This window comes from Pinus tabuliformis, chromosome 3_1 (assembly GCF_031772625.1).
Source record: "Pinus tabuliformis cultivar Carrire ecotype Pingquan chromosome 3_1, CPIR1, whole genome shotgun sequence".
NCBI lineage: Eukaryota > Viridiplantae > Streptophyta > Pinopsida > Pinales > Pinaceae > Pinus > Pinus tabuliformis.
This window is the reverse complement of record NC_142301.1, coordinates 107,078,569-107,098,810: the sequence shown is the minus strand read 5'-3', so window position 1 is coordinate 107,098,810 and position 20,242 is coordinate 107,078,569. Positions and strand designations below refer to the sequence as shown.

The following is a 20,242-nucleotide window of genomic DNA, read 5'->3' as shown; positions in this document are numbered from 1 at the left end:
TCTGGTTATACGCTGGTTGCTTTAGACACAGTAGCGTGTACACGCTGGTTTACTTAACTGAAGTAGCGTATATGTTTCTGAGTATTGAAAAAGTTTTATTGATCTGATAATACTGATTCACCCCCCCCTCTCAGTATTATTTCCAACACTATCGGACCTGGCCGATCAACAATCTAGATACGATCGGCATATCGCAATCGGCGGAGGCTATCGGAGGCTGCGACAATGATCAACGTGGTCAACGAGGACCGTCGATCAAGCGCGTAGATCGATGGACCGGGTTAACCTGCGATATCACGTCGGAGAAACACAAAGGAGCGCTTACCAACGGCCTGGGACTATGCGATATGCGATCGCGATATAATCGCATCGCAATATCGTGCTGGAGCAGTGCAATGGAGCGGGGCTATATATATATATATATATATATATATATATATATATATATATATATATATATATATATATATGCGATGCGATGGCTAGACCCAACGGAATTATGAACCAAATTTAATATATATTAAGTTCCGTAAAACGACAATTTTTTTATGTATTTTTGCACTTTCATTAAATAAATGAAAAGCGAAGGGAATGCGCCGATGTGATGAAATCAGACCCAACAGGGTTTGTAAATGCAATTTCATAACATTTCAAGTCCGCCATAAAGCCATTTTGCGATGTTTTCAGTGTTTCAATGTATTTTTCAAATACAAAGGGAAATCACGAAACGAGCGGGATTTTAGGCGGGCCGTAGGTAGTAAGTGGTTTTGGCCAGGCTTCGCTCAAGCCCATACACTGGCTGCCACGTGGCTAGGCGCCGAAGAGAGAAAATTACCCTTTTTGGGCGGGTAATCCCCGTGCGTGTTAGCCACCCGAAATCAATAATAACCATTGATCAACGATTACTTACGATGGCGCCCGAAGACGGATCCGAAAGGATATAAGGCAGAATTAATGATTTTTGAAGTACGATAGACTGCGTTTGGGCATATTTTTGTAGGTTTTCTGTGTATTCTTTGTGTAAACAGAGAACGACCATTTTTTGGATTTCAAAGGCACCGATGGTCCATTCCGTTACAGAACAGGTGGCCACCAAGCCTGAAGGTGTTTAGCAATGATTGCTAACGCTCAGAGGGGGATTTGAGCGGACAAAGGCCGGAAGCCAAAGAGCCTAGAAGAGGAAATGAACAGACAACACAGAGTGATTTAAAATCCACAGAATGACAGAGATAGAGGCAAGCAGTACTGAGATAGAGCAAAGACAGAAACAGAGAGTGAGAGAACGACTGTGTACTCTGAAGGGCTTGAGGGATTCAAGCAAAACTCCTGTTGTTTTGTATCTTTGTGTTGAGACTCAATTTGAGCTCATTTTTGTAAAACTCTGCTCTTGAAGACATAATAGAGAGGTCACCACTGAAGGTTGGACCAGGAGACATAGCCCAAGAGTTTTGGGTGAACTCCTTATTAAACTTGCTGTGTTTATGTGTGTTTTGTCTATTATGTTTCTCTAACTGCTCACTGTCTATATTATTCGCAATATTATCGATCCGTTGCACCAAATAATATAGGAAAATACATGCACATGAGTCTGTAATACCTTAATATTAATCTAGGATCTCATTTTCAGATCAAGTGGTATCAGAGCTTTACATTTGCTAAGGTTAGACAAGCTTGTGCTGAGTTGTTGAATGCTAACTAGGTCAAAGCTCAAATTAGGAGAAGGAGAACTGGTTGGGGCTAATCCAGAAATTGGAAGAGACTATACTAGGAGGAAAATGGAAGAAAAAGTCCCATTGGAATCAGAATCTCAATGCATGGACAGTTTCATGACCATGAGAGCCATGGTTGAAGAGATGTATCAAGAATTCAAGAAAGGTCGAGGTGAAAGCACTTCAACAACCAAACAAGATAAAGGAGCAGAAGAACCTTCTCTAGATGCCCCAGAGGGCAAAGGGAAAGGGGAAAAACTTCCTCCATCATCTCCTCCACCATAACCTCCATCATCCTCATCTCCAAGCCCTGAAAAGAAAAAGAAGAAAACATCTTTGATTAAATTATATGTAAAGTTTGATTTGCCAATCTATGATGTAGAATCAAATGCAAAAAAGCTAGATAAATGGATTAGACATATTGACGCATATTGTAGGGTGCAGAACATCGATTCAGAAAGGAGAAAGATTCAGCTGGCCAACCTTCACCTTGGAGGAACTGCGCTAGTGTGGTGGGAAGGCAAGACGCAAGTTGATTTGAAGAAACATGGTAAAATTCTTTCTACCTGGAATGAATTTGTTTCTGCCATTAAAAAATGGTTCTATCCTCTAGCTTATATGCAACAAGCGATGATGAGTTGGCAAACTCTTCGCCAATTAAAGGGCCAAGTGTACAAAGCTATACCCAGGAATTTAGAAAAAGAGCTTTAACTCTTGGCATTTCTTTAGACTCACCTGAAACTTTATTGAAGTATATAGGTGGTCTACATAGCTATTTGAAGCACACCATTCTCATGTTTAACCCCACTAGCCTAGATGATGTATCAGTTCAGGCTACACATCTAGAGGCTAGAGGCAAGAATGTGAACCCAGAGATTGGGGGATTATGAAAGCCCCCTGCAAGCAAAAACAAGGAAAAGAAGAAGCTGAGATGGAAAGAGAGGAAGGCAAATGCTGTATAGAAAAAAAAAACCTTCATGCACTCACTGCAAGAAGGATGGACATGATAATGCACATTGCTAGTCTCTGCATCTGGAGCTGAAACCCAAGAAGTTCGATGGCAAGAAGAAGAAGGTTGCTGCTGCTATTCAGAAAGATTTGGGTTTAGACTCAGGTGATGAAACAATAGTCACAGCTACAGGTATAAAAGGTAAAAATTCTAAAGCATCTACTAGTAATTCTGCACAATCTATTGATAATGAAGAAAATGAGAGGAAAAGACATGAGCTTTTTCATATTAGAGTTATTTCCAAGCATCAAAAGATTGATAATTTATTTGATAGTGGATCACAAGCAAACTTGATTTCTGAAGCAATTGTAAAGAAGTTGGGATTACTAACCACACCTCACAAGAAACCATATCCATTAGGTTGGGTGTGTGATAAAGCAAAGCTACAAGTTACTAGACAATGTATACTTAGGTTTGCATTTGGGTCAACATTTGTAGATGAGGTTGAGTTAGATATAGTTCCCTTGGATATATGTGGTATTGTTTTAGGAAGTCCTTACTTGTATGATAGAAAAACCATTTTCTATAGAGCTGAAAATAAGTATCAACTCACCAAAGATGGAATAGAATATATTCTAAGAGCTCATAAACTCAAAAATAATTACACTCTCATAAACTCAAGGCAGATGAAAATAATTGTAAATTCATGCAAACAATTTTTACTAATGGTTGTAAAGGAAAAGAACCCTGATAAACCCAATATATTTGAGGGTTGTGATGCTAAACAGAAAGATGATTTAGAAAAAGTTGTTTCAGAATATGATATATCCTATTTCAAGTACCTAATGGTTTGCCACCCAAAAAGGAAATAGTACATGATATTCATTTGCAAAAAGATGCTACATTGCCTAACATCGGAATGTACAGGTTATCTGCTTTAGAGAATGAAGAGATCAAGACACGGGTATAGGAGCTGCTCGATAAAGGGTTCATAAGTCCAAGCAGATCTCCATGTGGATCTCCAATCATGTTGGTGAGAAAGAAAGATGGTTCGTGGAGGATGTGCATTGATTACAAAGCACTGAATAAAATAAAGATCAAGAATCGTTATCCTCTTCCTTGCATTGATGATCTATTAGATCAGCTGAAAGAGGCAGTTTACTTTTCCAAGTTGGACTTGCGTAGTGTCTATCATCAGGTCAGAGTTGCAGAACAAGATGCATGGAAGATTGCTTTCAAAACAAAGCAAGGGCTGTATGAATGGTTGGTTATGCCTTTTGGCTTAACTAATGCTCCTGCCACTTTCATGAGAGTTATGAATGATGTACTCAGGCCTTCTATTGATGATTTTGTAATTGTATATTTAGATGACATTCTTGTTTTCAATAAAACATGGGAAGAACATTTGAAGCATGTAAAGCAGACTCTAGATGTTTTGAAAAGAGAAAATCCTTATGTTAAGTTATCAAAATGTGAATTTGGCAAAACATCTTTAAATTATTTGGGTCATATTGTAGGGGGTGGTGAATTGAAGATAGATCCCTCTAAGGTTGAAGTCATTGTGAACTGGCCTAAACCCAAATCTGTTACAGAAGTTAGGAGCTTCCTAGGAGCAACACAATATTGGAGAAAGTTTATTCCTAACTTTTCCTTGATTGCAGCTCCCTTACATGCTTTAACATGATTGAATAAGGTGTTTCAGTGGGGAGGCAAACAACAGAAAGCCTTCGACACCTTGAAAAAAAAAATTAGTACAGCACCAGTACTGGCACTGCCAGATATTCAATGACCATTGGAGATTGAAAAAGATGCCAGTGACTATGCCATGGGAGCAGTGTTGATGCAACATGGTAAACCCATATGCTATCATTCTGGGACATTTAATTCTGCAGTAGTTAATTATCCCACATATGATAAAGAATTATATGCATTAGTACAAAGTGTGAAAAAGTGGAAACATTACTTAATGGGCAAAGAAACAATTATACATACTGATCATCAACCACTTCAATATTTTCACTCACAAACTAAATTGCAACAATCAAGACACTATGGGTGGATGGGTTTTCTACAGTAGTTTCATCTAGTCATCAGATATACGAAGGGCATAGACAATAAAGTTGCAGATATGTTGTCCAGACCAATCATAAATGCATCTACTATACTTAAGCATAACTCAGTAATGCATGAAAGCTAAATTGAACAATATGCTCAAGATGTAGATTTTAAAAATGTATATGCAACTTTAAGTCATGGAAAAGAAGTAGAAGAATTGGATTATTATGTTAAGGACCAACTCTTGTATCATTTGGGAAAGTTATGCATTCCTCAAACTGAAAGAGTTAACATAATCGGAGAAGCACATACTTCTCTTATATCAGGTAATTTTGGTGTAAGTAAAACAGTTACACAGCTGCAAAGGTTATGCTATTGGCCAAGAATGCATGAAACAGTTTCTAGATATAATAAAGGGTGTACCATGTGTGCTAAAATCAAGCCCAGCAATAGAAAATTAGACTTGTACACTCCACTTCCAGTTCCTTCTCGTCCTTGGGAAAGTGTTTCCATGGACTTTGTTGGGGGATTGCCAAATTCTAGAAAAGGTCATGACTATTTATATGTTAATGTGGACAGGTTCAGCAAAATGTGTATTTTAATACCTTGTAACAAGCAGATTACAGTTGAACAAACAACGAAGTTGTTCTTTCAGCGTGTTTGGGTTCATTTTGGGTTACCCACTTCCATTGTATCTGATTGAGATTCCCAATTTGTTGGGAAGTTTTGGTCAAGTCTGTGGGAATTGATGGACACCAGATTGAAGAAGAGCACAACCTTTCATCCACAAACAGATGGCCAAACAGAGGTGGTCAACAGGACAGTGATCCAGTTGCTCAGGGGCTATTATAGCAAGCATCCCAAGCTTTGGGATGAACATTTTTGTTATGTGCAACATGCTTACAACCATGCTAAGCACTCTTCTACACAAAGATCTCCTTTTGAGACTTGTTTTGGTTTTACACCAAAGTCTCCCTTGGATTTTGTCTTTGGAAAAGACATAGCAGTTGATGGACACAAAGATGTGGACAAAGCAACCAAGTTCATTGAACATATCCAAGAAATTCACCAGGTAGTGCAGGAATAGAGCCAAGCGAAGTACAAGGCAAGGCATGATAATCATCGAATTGAACATAGCTTCCAAGTTGGTGATCAAGTCTGGCTGTACATCAGCAAAGAAAGAATGCAAGGTGAAGGTAAGAAGCCGAAGCCAATAAGGTATAGGCCTTTCAAGAAACTTGAGAAAATTGGTGAGAACGTTTTCACCTTGATTTGCCAGCTTACATGCACATCTATTCAGTGGTTAATGCAGAAAATTTGAGATTGTTTAAACCTTCATTAATTGAAGATCCCAAAGAGCAAAGTCAGTTTCATTCTATTGATGATCTGTTGCCTGAATATCTCAATGAGTTACAGGAAGATACAGTTCTAGACAGGAAGGTGAGAACTATGCACAGAGGGGATATTGAGTACCTTAGAATTGGACTGAAAGGTTCATAACCAAGCAGTGCACAATGGATGGAAATTGGACAAGTGGGGAAGCTATATCCTCACTTGATCGATGCTTGAAAACCAACTTTTGGTGGTCCAAAAGCTTTTTCAGTGGGAAGGCGTGATCCAAAATGGATCCTAAACATCCTCTAAGTCTTCTAAAGATCAAAACTATCGCAAAATAAGAACTCTTAGAAATGGCGGATAACACTATCGGGAGTGAAAAACATGAAGAAATGACCAAAAAAAGAGCTATTGGCGGCTTGGACAGTGATGCACAGGAGCTGTCGGATCTAGCTGATCAACGGTCCATATCTGATCAGCATATCGCAATCGGCCGAGGCTATTGGAGGCTGCCACATAAATATTGTGACAACGATCAGCACGGTCAACGAGGACCGTCGATCAAGCGCGCAGATCGACAGCGCGGGTTAACCCGCGATATCGCGTTGAAGAAACACACGGGAGCGCTTACCAACGGCCCGGGACTATGCGATCGCGATATAATCGCATCGCAATATCGCGTCGGAGCAGTACAATGGAGCTGGGGTATATATATATATATATGCGATGGCCGGACCCGACGGAATTATGAGCCAAATTTAATATATATTGAGTTCCGTAAAACGACATTTTTCTATGTATTTTCACGCTTTCATTAAATAAATGGAAAGCGAAGGGAATGTGTAGATGCAATGAAACCGGACCCGAAAGGGTTTGTAAATGCAGTTGCATAATATTTCAAGTCTGCCATAAAGCCATTTTGTGATGTTTTCAGTGTTTTAATGTATTTTTCAAATACAAAGGGAAACCACGAAACGAGCGGGATTTCGGGCGGGCCATAGGCGGTAAGTGGTTTTGGCCGGGCCCCGCCCAAGCCCATACACTAGCTGCCATGTGGCTAGGCGCTGGAGAGAGAAAACCACCCTTTTCGGGCGAGTAATCCCCGTGTGTGTTAGCCACCCGAAATCAATAATAGCCATTGATCAACGATTACTTACGATGGCGCTCGAAGACGGATCCGAAAGGATATAAGGTGAAATTAATGATTTTTGAAGTCCGATAGACTACGTTTGGGCAGATTTTTATAGGTTTTTTGTGTATTCTTTGTGTAAACAGAGAGCGACCATTTTTGGGATTTCAAAGGCATCGATGGTCCATTTCATTACAGAACTAGTGGCCACCATTGCTGAAGGCGTTTAGCAATGATTGCTAATGCTTAGAGGGGGATTTGAGCGGACAAAGGCCGGAAGCTAGAGAGCCCAGAAGAGGAAACGAACAGACAGCGCATATTAGCTTTAAAAGCCACAGAATGATAGAGATAGAGGCAAGCAGTACTGAGACATAGCAAAGATAGAGACATAGAGTGAGAGAACGAGTCTGTGTACTCTAAAGGGCTTGAGGGATTCAAGCAAAACTCTTGCTGTTTTGTATCTATGTGCTGAGACTCAATTTGAGCTCATTTTTGTAAAACTCTGCTCTTGAAGACATAATAGAGAGGTCACCACTAAAGGCTGGACCAGGAGACGTAGCCCGAGAGTTTTGGGTGAACTCCATATTAAACTTGTTGTGTTTATGTGTGTTTTGTCTATTATGTTTCTCTAATTGCTCACTGTCTATATTATTCGCAATCTTATCGATCTGTTGCACCAAATAATATAGGTAAATCCATGCATATGAGTTTGTAATACCTTAATATTAATCTAAGATCTCATTTTCAGATTAGGGTGACTTCATCGAATACTGCAAAGAACACGGAATATAGTAGCAGTTCACAACACCTTACACTCCTCAGCAAAACGGGGTTGCGGAAAGGAAAAACAAAACCCTTGTGGAGTGTGCCCACAGTATGTTGAAAGGTAAGAATCTCACCAATGGTTTTTAGGCAGAAGTTGTAAACATTGCAGTGTATCTTAGGAATAGAAGTCCTACTAAGTGTTTGGATTATAAAACTCCTTTTGAAGCATTTTTTAGCTTCAAGCTAACAGTAATTCATCTTAGAGTCTTTGGATGTAAGGCTTTTGCTCATGTTCCGAAAGAAGATAGGAAGAAGTTAGATTCAAAAGCCATTAAGTGTACTTTTATTGGATACTAGAGCGAGTTTAAGGCTTACAAGTTGTTTAATCCTTCTACTCACAAGGTGTTTGCAAGCAGAGATGTGGTATTCCATGAACATGTAGATGATGGGAACCCTGTTCATAGTGATGAAGAATGGAATGTGCCTTTATTTTTAGAAAAAGGTGATGAAATGGGGGTAGGTGAGAAACAACAACAGCAACAAGAGAAAGAAGAAGTGGATGATCAAATCAGCTTTGAAACCAGTCCACAGAGCAATGAAAATTTTAAGAACCACCCTAAATTTATATGTATAATAAATGGGTGAATCCCCATGATACATAGGAAAAATGGGAGGCGATTTTATCACTAATATAATATATATATATATATATATATATATATATATATTGGCGAATCTCTCACCATATTATATTATCTTGTAGAGTCTTGGTGAATGTTTTGTTAAAGTATGAAACCATATATGATAATAATAAAACATATTCATTAAACTGTAATATATTAACATATATGTTTGGAAAAAAGAAACATAATTTTAACTTCGTACAAACAATGTTGCAAGTTTTAGTGGCCATGTTTGTCATGGTTGGAGAGATTAATGTTTTCTCTACCACTTTTGTCAAGCTATCAAATTTCTTTCTTATTCCATAGACTCCAACTGCGAGATAAAAAAAAGAATACATCAAGTTTTTTTTACCCCAACACGCCAACAAGTAGCAAGCCCCAACTATATAATACAATGAAGTAATAGGTATCCCAAAGGCTTGAAGGGGATCTCATGGAAAGAAGTGACCGTTGTTAGAAGCCTTCTAATCAATATATAAATTTATATAAATATATATTTATTATTATTTTAATTGGAAATCTTCAATTAAATAATAAATTTTAATCACGTCTCTTCCAATCTAAATTTCTTATTAGCATAATTCACTACCTTCATACCATTTTTAACAGCGTTGTAACATGTGGATTAATTTCCTTTTTGGTGCACAATCTCCGCCTTTTAGGACAATATGTTGCAGTGACCCAACCCCTACAGATCATTACGACAAACTAAGAATAGCAGAGAAGATGAAAGGTTGTACAAACCAACATATTTTTCAAACAACTAATCCAAGATCAGTACCTTAAATTTTTCATGAAGATATCATATTGAGAATGTTTGAAAAATGGTGGGAAATCTGGGCAGTGACTATCTCTCTTCTGTGAGGGTGATGCGGAAAGAGTTAAGATTTCATTGTTTTGAATTTTTTTTTGTTAAATCAGAAAAACCAATACTAATGGAGATATTGGTATTTTTTACTAAATTTTGTGAAGTGACTAAATGTAGCTTTAACTATTCACCTTAATATTTTTTTTGCAATATAATTTCCTAAGTTTATTTAATATCTTCATTATCATAAAAAACAACCTATATCCATCTTAACTCCACATCTACCACTCTCAGAGGGATGAAATCTATTTATCCCTCCCAGCACTTGGTAGACCCGGAATTAAGATGGATCTAAGTTGATAGAATTTCCTCTTTAAATAGTCTATGCTCACATGAATACCAATACCATGGGTTATCATAAACCTGGAGCTTAAAACCTACTATTAGTAATTTATAAAAAATTAATAAAATTAATAATTGATTTTTATTTTATTTTTTTTATTTTAACCAAGTTAAAATGTTTAAGTGACATTAAATTACAAGATCCATTTTTACTCTTGATCTACCAAGCCCCGAGAGGGATCAAATATTTTTTCACTCTATGTTAGTTTGCATATCATGATATTTGATCTAGAGTAAAGATGGATCTATGCTAGTTTAATTCCCCCCTTTAAATAGGCTGCATTCCATGTGAATACCATTGGTCAATACCATGTGCCATCTTTATTTTTATTAATATTAATATTAGGGTTAATAATGTTTTTTGCATGGTATTAATAATAATTTTGCCCATGGTACTTGGCCCACAAGCTTCACCTAAATATAACACATTTTTTGAGTGTTCGTAAATATAAGGTGGCTTATGGAGTAAATATAAAAAATGTTTTATTTATTTACCATACCTCTAGATTATTTATATTTTTATTAATTTACTATACCTTTTTATAAATATGGTATTTGGCCCATAGGATTCAATTAAATAAAACCTCTTTTCTGAGCCTTCTTAAATAGAAAGAGGGTTATGGACTAAATATAGAAAAAAGTTTTATTTATTTACCATACCTATAGTTTATTAATATTTTTATTTATTTACCATACCTCTCGTTTATTTATATTTTTATTAATTTACCATACCTCTTTTATAAATATGGTATTTGGCCATAGGATTCACTTAAATGAAACCTCGTTTTTCAGTCTTCTTAAATAGAAAGAGGGTTATGGACTAAATATAAAAAGAGCTTTTATTTATTTACCATACCTCTACTGTATTTGCATTTTTATTTATAACTATCATAAATACATTTTCTTCAAAATAAGGGCGAATGGAAGATTGTAACTCCTAATTTCAAGGGCAAAATTTACTTTTTTACGCTCTCCCTTAAAATAAGGTGGGCTAACATCCATACCTGATTTTTTAATAAAATAAATTTGAGGCGATATGTAACAATGTACTATGATACAAAATATTCGCCCAATAAAAATATAAAACCCCTTAATTTAGCCCAAGGGCGAAAATTCGCCCCTAAAATTTTCCATGCCACAGAGGGATGATCAGAACATGTTTGAAGCCACTCCACCAGTCAAGAGATTAAGTTGGCAAACTCAATTTCCAGCAAGATATAGGGAGAATTATTTTATAACTAGTATGTTAAGTGTTGTTAAACCCTCTAGTTATAAAGAAACTAGTCATTATAGTGAATGGAGGGAATTCATAGAAGAGGAATATGAATCAATACTTAAAAAAAAAACCTGGGATCTAGTTGAATTACGTGAAGGAAAACAACCCATAGTTTGTAAATGGTTACACAAGCCCAAATTGAAAGCAGATGGGAGTATAGACAAATATAAAGCTAGGTTGGTTGCAAAGGGGTACTCATAGAAATAAGGTATTGACTATGAGGGAACCTTCGTTCCTGTAGCTTAATTAAACACAATCAGAATGTTAATTGCCTTACCTAACAAACATCATTGGACGATACACCAACTAGATGTGAAATCTGCATTCTTAAATGGTGAATTAAAAGAATAACTATATTTAGTGCAACTTGAGGGGTTTGTTAAACAGGGGGAAGAAAATTTAGTTTGTAGATTGAAGAAAACATTGTATGGAATAAAACAGGCACCCAGGTCGTGGTATTACAAAATTGATTCATTTTTCCTACAACATAGTTATAAAAGAAGCAAGAAGGACCCTAATATGTACATCGTGTTTGACAAAGAGGGGCGAATTGTTTTGATTTCTTTATATGTAGATGTTCTTATCATTACAAGAAATGAAGATGAACTCATTAAATAAATCAAACAACAGATGTCACAATTTTTTGAGATGAAAGACCTTGGAGAGCTACACTATTGTTTGGGTCTAGAAGTGTTGCACTAAAAATTGCCACCTTGACATTCTGCAATCTGTGTGAGTCTATCACCACTCATACTTTCCTCCTTTGCAAGTCTTAAACCTTAGTTCTTCATGTCAAGCCTTGAAAATAAGAGAAAGCCCTTAAAAGTCTCTAAAAATCTAGTTCCGCACTTTCTCTTAGCATTACCTGCGGTCCCGCACCTAATGGTCATGTTCCCTGTGTACCTGACCGCTCTGTCTCTGTGTAATGGGTGCGGACCCCTGTAAAAGTCAAAAAGGCGCAAGTACATTCTTAAAAACTCACTTTGAGTCATTTCTGGAAGCTTCTAAAAGCAATCTTGAGGTGGCAAGTTCGCTCCTTTAAGGTTCATGCATCTCATACCTTAAGGAGCTAACCCCTTGATGCGAGGAGCTTATCCTTTTGGAGGAGTACTCTATCCCTTCATAGGTGGACCTGTAACCTCCTTCCTTTGCACTATAAAATGAAGCATTGGGCTGGTTACTTGAGAGGTTGAAAGCTGAATATTTTTGAGGTGAAATGCTGCTGGAACTTAGTTTTCCTAATTGAGCTTTTGTGAGGAAAGATTACATACCTCTTTGATCTCATTTGGAAGAGTGTGAGGCTTGTCAAAGTAGTGGAGATTCCTGTTTCGAACCCTGGGAGGAGCTTGTACAACATCAAGGCACCATAGGTTGTAAAGTTCTTCTATTTTCAAAGTTAATACAATCAAGTTTATTTTTCTCAATAAGCTGTGTTTTATGGTTTATTTTATGGATTCCTTGATCACCATGATGAACATGATTTGTTATATTAGCTATGCAGGTGTTATTTGATGTGTGCTTGTTTGTGATTGCAGGTTCTCAAAAGGAAACTCTTTCGGACGATTGAAGGATGGCTGCTACAAACTAGCGTTGGACTTAAGGTAGGGTCCAAACACCTCTATAGTTTTTATTAATGAATCACAATATGTTTAGAGAAAGGTAGATTTGCTTGTCATGTTTGTTGCTAGATATCTTTTGATACTAGGGAGATCGACCTTGTCCACAAGAACGATTTATCCGGCCAACAAGAAGTCTCGAGGGATTTTGGCCAGAATTTTCTATCACATGGTAAGTATGTCAAGAGCTTACTGAAAAATTTCAAAATGGATCAGTGCAAAGCTGCAGCAGTGCCTTTACAGTGGAATACCAAACTTCAGAATGATGATGGTTCTAAGGAGGCACATGCAACATTGTATAGACAGTTGGTTGGGAGTCTAATCTACATTACAACTAGGCCGAATTTGGCTTACCGATTCGATGTATTGAGCCAATTCATGTCAAAGCCTCTTGAGAGTCATTGGGTTGCAGCGAAAGGCGTCTTAAGGTATCTTCAAGGAACCTTAGACTATGGTATTAGATATACTGATTCATGTGATGTTAAATTGACAGGTTTTTCAGACTCTGATTGGGATGGAAATGTAGATGACACACGACCAATAACAAGCTATCCATTTAGCATTGGGTCCAGGGTTATTGCATGGAGCAGTAAAAATCATAACACAATATCCTTGCCTTCAATAGTAGCTAAGTATCAAGTGATGTGTGCAACAACTTGTGAAGCAGTTTGGTTGATGATACTTCTCCATTATGATGGAGAAGAATAGAAGGTTGCAACAGTTATCAAATGCAAAAACCAGAGCTTTATCAAACTTGCAAATAATCCAGTATTTCGTAAAAACACAAAGAACATTGATACACAGTTTCATTTTGTCACTAAGAAAGTTCAGTCAAAGGAAACCCATATTGAATATTGTAATACATGTGACAATGTTGTTGATATTTTCACTAAGCTCTCGGTAGAATCAAGTTTGATTGTTTAGGGAAATGTTAGGAATAATTGTGAACCCCTTTCTCCATTAAGGGGGAGTGTTGTAGATAATGGAGAATATGTAAATTAGGAGAGATTCGGTTCACTAAAGCCTTAGATTAGGAATTAGTTCCTACTTCTTAGGTAGCTATTCTAACTTCCCTACTTGTGTGAAAACTATATATATTTTTATTGTAAGATGAAATGTGTATAGCGTTATGTGAGAGGCAGTCTCCAGGTGGAGCTCCTCAACTGTGAGTTGCCCAGTTTAATAATAAAGTTGATTCTTCAGTTTTTAACATAATTGGTTAATAGAAAACTATATTTAACTTTAGTCAATAATGGTACACCATGTCCATCCATATTTAACTATCATCAATCATAATCAACTATATTTTAGTCAAATAAAACTATCCACATCAACCACTTGTATTCTTTATATTGAACTATTATTTTATCCATAGTTAATGATAATCAATATAACTAAGTGTAATTAATTATAATAAATCTAAATCAATCCTAATAAAATTTAAAATAAAACACACTATATTAATTTCAAAACTATAGGACTTTCTTATTAAAATTAAAAGCAATATTGTTTTACTAATAACTTATTAGTCCTTGCTATCCCAAGACTCTAGCAATCGATTTGCCATGTTGACCACTATTAGTTTAGCATTGACCAATAGAAATTATAATGTTTAACTTTGAAAAATAAATATTTATTTTGCAATATTATTAAAAACAATATTTTTCAAACATTTGATTGCACCATAACTTTGAAGGCCTTGTTGCAGCTTTGTGCCATGTGGATAATTGCCTCATTTTTTTTGCCATGATTTTTAAATATTTGTGCAATGCTTTTTCATTCTTTAGCATCATAATTAAAACAATTGAAAATAGAAGAATGAATAGGAACAAGATGAAAATAAATATACCTACGGGGATTTACTTATGTTTTCTTCATTGCTTTAACATGGACTTAAAATGTCAATGTGTCAACTTAGTAGTGGTTACTACCCACTCAAAATGTGTGCAAGTCCTCATCTCTTAATAAGAATTAACTTTTCTACTTCATATATCAAGTTGCAATTTTTCTAAAAATATAACATCCACACATCCATTTAAGTGGCAAAGATACTTATTTTTTTATATAACCCACTTTTTATTTTATTATACATCTTTATAACAATTTTAAAATTTTATATTTTTATTATTTTTTATTAATTAAAATGTAATTTTGAATTTATAAAAACAAATCTAAAAAACTAAAATATTTAATTTATATAAGTTTAATACTCACATAAGAATGTGCTCGCTCTAAAATTGCTTCTACTTGGAACTGAAAATCTCTGGTAGGAGTGAAAGGCTACCCTCTTATGTAACAGTAGCACAATTGAATTATGATAAATTTTCCCACCTTTATAAAAAAATACTCATATAAAAATTACCGGCATATCACATTACAAATAAAAATAATAAAAATATTTCAGTGTGTTCATGGTAAATATAGAAAACATCACTTGCCAAACTCGTATAGCCATTACATTTAAAATACGCTCTGCTAAATTATAGAGATTGTGTATTTAAGAATTCTTTATTAATAGTTTGATGAAAGCATCACTTGCCAAACTCGTATAGCCATTACATTTAAAATACGCTCTGCTCAATTAGAGACATCGTGTATTTAAGAATTCTTTATTAATAGTTTTGATGAGTAGTTGTTTGAAGTCGCTTGGCAAAGCTTTGGCCTTACGCGCCAGGATTAAAAATAAATAAAAAATAGAATTGCTTATTAACTTTAGTCATCCGTAGATCTTGAGTCTGACAAATCCTTAGGTCATCTTTGCTTAAGATGGCTTAAACGGTTTAAGGAGCATTAAAGTTCAGGATCCGGTTAATAAATAAAACTCTTGTAGGTCATCTTTGCTTACGATGGCTTAAACGATTTAGGTAGCGTTAACGTTTAGGATCCGGGTAATAAATAAAAGCATCACAGCAATAAACACCCTCAAATCGAAAATCTGAGGTAAGTGTCCATTAAATTTTCCCTAAATCCTTTGGCTATCGATGTTGACAATACAAGTGGATGGCATTGAAATCAAGATCAATGTGACAATGACTTGTAACTGCTGGAGTAAAATAAAAGCTATGATCCAACCATCTATTCATGCAATCAACCTCATAACTGATATTCATGTTTCTGCAAATAAAGTTGACCCGGTGAAGTTAATAATAATAATTGTATTTATGAACGAAATTGGTGGAGAGAATCATTTAATTAAAACTTGACATCTTATGGATACTGCAACGTCAATTAGGATTCGAACTCTTTGGTGATGATTTCGTAACAAAGCGTACTTCATTGATTTGCTCCATTCGCTCGCTGCTCGAGAGCCAACGCTATTTAAGCGGCTAGAGCTGCGAAAATATTCTAGGTTAGCTGAATACGGTGTGCGCGTCCCGACTGAGGTATTGGTGTTAAAGCATTTGTATGAACTGACTTGAGAATTTCTTTCTATTGTACATCGGTTTGCAGGCTTAATATTCTTAAATCGATGCAGGTTTATGGTGTGCAGGTCTACAAGAAGGAAAGAGTAGAACGAAGTTGGTTGTAACTTGTCACGATGTCTTACTGTCCAAAAGTTAGTTCAACTCAGTTGTGGTCTGCTGCTCCATGTAAGTCTTCTGTGGCTTTAGTGTGTGAATTATGACAGTGACATTGCAATTGGCATTTTACCCCTCTGACTTCGTTGTCGTGGCTCTTCAGATTTAGGTGGTTACGATCCAATTCGATTTTGCAGCATGACGGACATCAGATTTTACAAGTTTGGTAGGGCAACTGGAAATTCGTGGTATGTTTCCTACGACGGGATCACCTTCTGTGGTATATGCGGTACACGTACCTGCAGTGAATACGAGAAGAATGTTAGTTGCAAGCTCGCTAAAGGAGGTTATGGATACTTTGATGTGGCAAAGGATAGTTGTGATTTTGTCTGCCCGTGCTGTGAAAAGCCTCTCAAAATCTTGAAGACGTGTGGCTTTCGTAACTGTAAATGGGAGTACACGGGTGTTGTGCAAGATCCAAGTGCAAGCGAATCTGAACTTCCGAGAAAATATGTTAAGAAAAACGGCAGCGGCGTGGCAAACGCAAAAAATGGATTTTTTAAATATACTGGAGACTTAACAAATTGGAGGTTCCTGGAATTCACGGTGGAGGCAATTCCAAAGAATGAGCTTCTTGATCTCTAAAGTCATTTGATAGCACCAACTGAAAGCAAGTTTTGGTTATCGTTCTTCTTATACGAATAATACGAACGACGAATATAAGATTTTTAACTTGGTAATTATGATTTCTACTGTACTTTTGGAACTGAATATAATCGGCCAAGATATTAGCGTTTGTTTTGGGCTTATCTTGTGGCTTGTTATAACTTCGGCGGGTTATAAACTTTTTTTTTTTCCCAAAAAGCTAGCCGTGTTATAATGGTCTTCTTTTTTTCTCAAAAAAAACGCTGTCTTTTCATTAATATAAATAAAAAGAGAGTACATATTTCAGTTATAGAATTGTTTGTTTCTATCCAAACTCCTATTTTTCTAGTTTATTACATACATATTATCAGTGTGTTCATTATTTTTTTGGCTTTCTGAACAGGGATTGTTTTACTATCTTTACAAAAATTACATTTTGCAATTTGAGTAGCATGACAGCTTGCTATCACTCATTGCAAAAATTCATACCTGAGATTTGTCCAAAAGGACAAAATGGTCCATACTTCAGTGATTTAAATAAAATTAACATTTACCAGTGATTGTAAAAGACCTACGAGTGATTTGAAAAATCCAACATTTACCACCAATCCCTGTTCAAAGGCAGCAAATTGGATTTTACCAGGTTCTTGTGATATTCCTCATTTTGAAAGGTCAGCGATTTGATTTTGTTCCCGGTAGATGTGTCCAAATTCAATGTGTTGGAGAGGAGCGAACCAGTAGTCGGATTTTCCTCATCTAGTTGGATAGATGGGGAGCGTGGAAAAGAGAGAAATCTTTTGCCGAGTTGATAACCCCCTTTGCATCACCATATATCGATATGTCTACCAGTTCCAACGAAATAGCACCTGTGAGAACACTCTAGAGGGTAATGTGAGTTTGACATTGTTGTTCGTCTTTGTTAGTCAAGGTTGAGTTTGACATTGTTGTTCGTCTTTGTTAGTCAAGGTTGTCAATTGATGTCAATATGACATTCATAAAAAAATCTTTATAACAAAATTTGCTTTTATAAAATATATGTATATGCTGTTTAATTTGTTCAAAAATGTGATTATATTATAACTACTATATGTTTAATTTGCATGTTTCTTTTTTCATGAAATGTTGGTATATTTTAATTTTTCAATAATTATATTATATTATTTTATATATTTATTACGTAGATAAGCCCTTTCCTTATTGGAATTAGGAATTTAATCATTTTATTAATTAAAAAAAAAAAATCTATTAATTAAAAAAATTGATCTTAGAATTTAAATTTAAAGATGCCAACGTATTCTCGTTGTTGCCACAATATCGATGGATGTAATTCACACCAGATGCCAATGTATTCTAATTGTTGCCACAATATCAATGGATGTAATTCACACCACTAACTTCCCTCCGTATCTAAATCACATGATTAAATTTTGTTTAAATTAGTTTTTTACAAATCTTGATTAAAAGTTTACCATTCCATTTGTTAATTCACACCTATGAGGATTAACAAGAATGTGAAGACTACAAAATGTTACACATAAACTTGTCATGGTAGTGGAAAGGTGTATTTTGAAATAAGATGATTATCCGTTTCAAATAACAGGTGTCCCTCACTTTCATTAACCAATCCATCAATTTCACCCCTTCATTATGTTTTATCTACTAGAGCATAGTTCAAACCCCAATGAATCAAAATCCAAATTCTCTTTGCTATTAAACATCAAGATATATTTTCCATGTGAGAAAATTGAAAACATGCACACACTCGGGTTTGTAGAGTAAAAAGACAAATTATATGAAACCCTGAATTAAAATATCATCAACCTATGATGATGAATACCTTTAATTTTTTCTCTGGATGTTGAAAATGTCGATTTGTATGAAGTAAAGATACATATGATGATGATGATGGTGGTGGTTAACGTCCACTGAGACGAAACTTTGGTCTATCAGACCTAAAGAAACGAATTATTTAGTTTGATTTAAGATTTTATTCCTATGCTCAAAAAGCTTGGAGAGAAATCTCTCGAGCTCACTATAATTTTGACAACGTAAAAGGCTAGGAAGGTCACTGTTACAACAAAGATTTTGAAACTCAGATCTAATGTGGTTTTAGGCGCGGCACTCTAAGAGGAAGTGATTTTCATCCTCGATGTTAGTATTTTCACAGAGATGGAAGAACCTTTCCATCCATGTTGTTTTATGAACTACCCAACGCCCTATTTCACTATGGAGCTCATGAGAGTTCGTTCTAATTTTGGCTATATTAATTTTGTTTTTTGAGCTAGTTAAAACAGAGAGATACTTTTGATCTTCTAGGGTGGGGTTGACGACCTCCTTATAATATCTTATTTTTTTTAGCTGCTAAATCTTTCTCATACCACATTTTTTTTCTTTGAATGAAGTAACAATATTTTTAATGTTATTAATGTTTTGCAATGCAACATTCTCGTGGATCTCCCAATGGTTTAACCAGGCCTGGTGTCTTTATACCAACCTCGTTTGAGCCTTAGGTGGTTTTGGCTAGAATTTAAAGCTAGCTTAGGAATTCAGAAGCCTAGTCATAGCTAGGCTCTCGATAGGGGAAAGACCCACTTATATAAGGAGAATAGGATAGGGTGTTGCTTTTAATCTTTCTCTGGGATTCTCTAGAGATGCTACAACCCCAAACCTTACATCCATATAAGATAACCCGAATGACTAAAGTTTCAAAGAGGAACTTCCTTCTATATACAATACAATGTAAAATGTCGGAATACCTGTAAAATAATTTGAGAATTTTTTTGCAATAAAGATGTACCCATATTGTGAAAAGTAATTTCAATCAATGAAAATTATAAAAGCATGAGTATAATCCATGAATATGAATATAAACAACTCACATGAATATAATCAATAAATAATATTCTAATCAAAGACGAATATTAAAAAAAAATGTATTATTAGTAAAATTTATTTTGTCCATGAATACTATGATACAAGCATATTAAATCTTTTTAATTTGTAAATTGAATACAAAATACATATTTGAATATGAATTATCGCCCAAAACATAATATTAAAAAAAAATGTAAAAAAAATCCTGACTAGCTTTTACCATTCACCATTATTAAATTAAAAAAAAATATATATCTAATAAAAAAATAGCATTACCTTTTACAATTCTATGTTATTAAATATAAAAATAATATAAAATATTAAATAACAAGTTCATTATCTAAATAGTTTTGAGCTTTACCAGTGTTTTTAAAACTACGAAATAACATGCATGGTCGTGAGTGTCATTTTAATTTTATGTTATTAAATATTAAAAAAAATAATCAATATTATTATATATATATAAACAAGTTTGTAA

The 20,242-nt window shown here is 35.3% G+C and overlaps 1 protein-coding gene across 1 annotated transcript; it reads left to right on the top strand.

The window, feature by feature from the left end:
* Positions 1 to 16,101: 16,101 nt before the first annotated feature.
* On the top strand, positions 16,102 to 17,016 carry LOC149185998 (uncharacterized). The gene is made up of 2 exons (XM_089412534.1): positions 16,102 to 16,317; positions 16,409 to 17,016. The coding sequence occupies exons 1-2, from the start codon at positions 16,266 to 16,268 to the stop codon at positions 16,888 to 16,890; spliced, it is 534 nt and encodes a 177-aa protein (XP_089268660.1). The 5' UTR covers positions 16,102 to 16,265; the 3' UTR covers positions 16,891 to 17,016.
* The last annotated feature ends 3,226 nt before the right edge of the window (positions 17,017 to 20,242 follow it).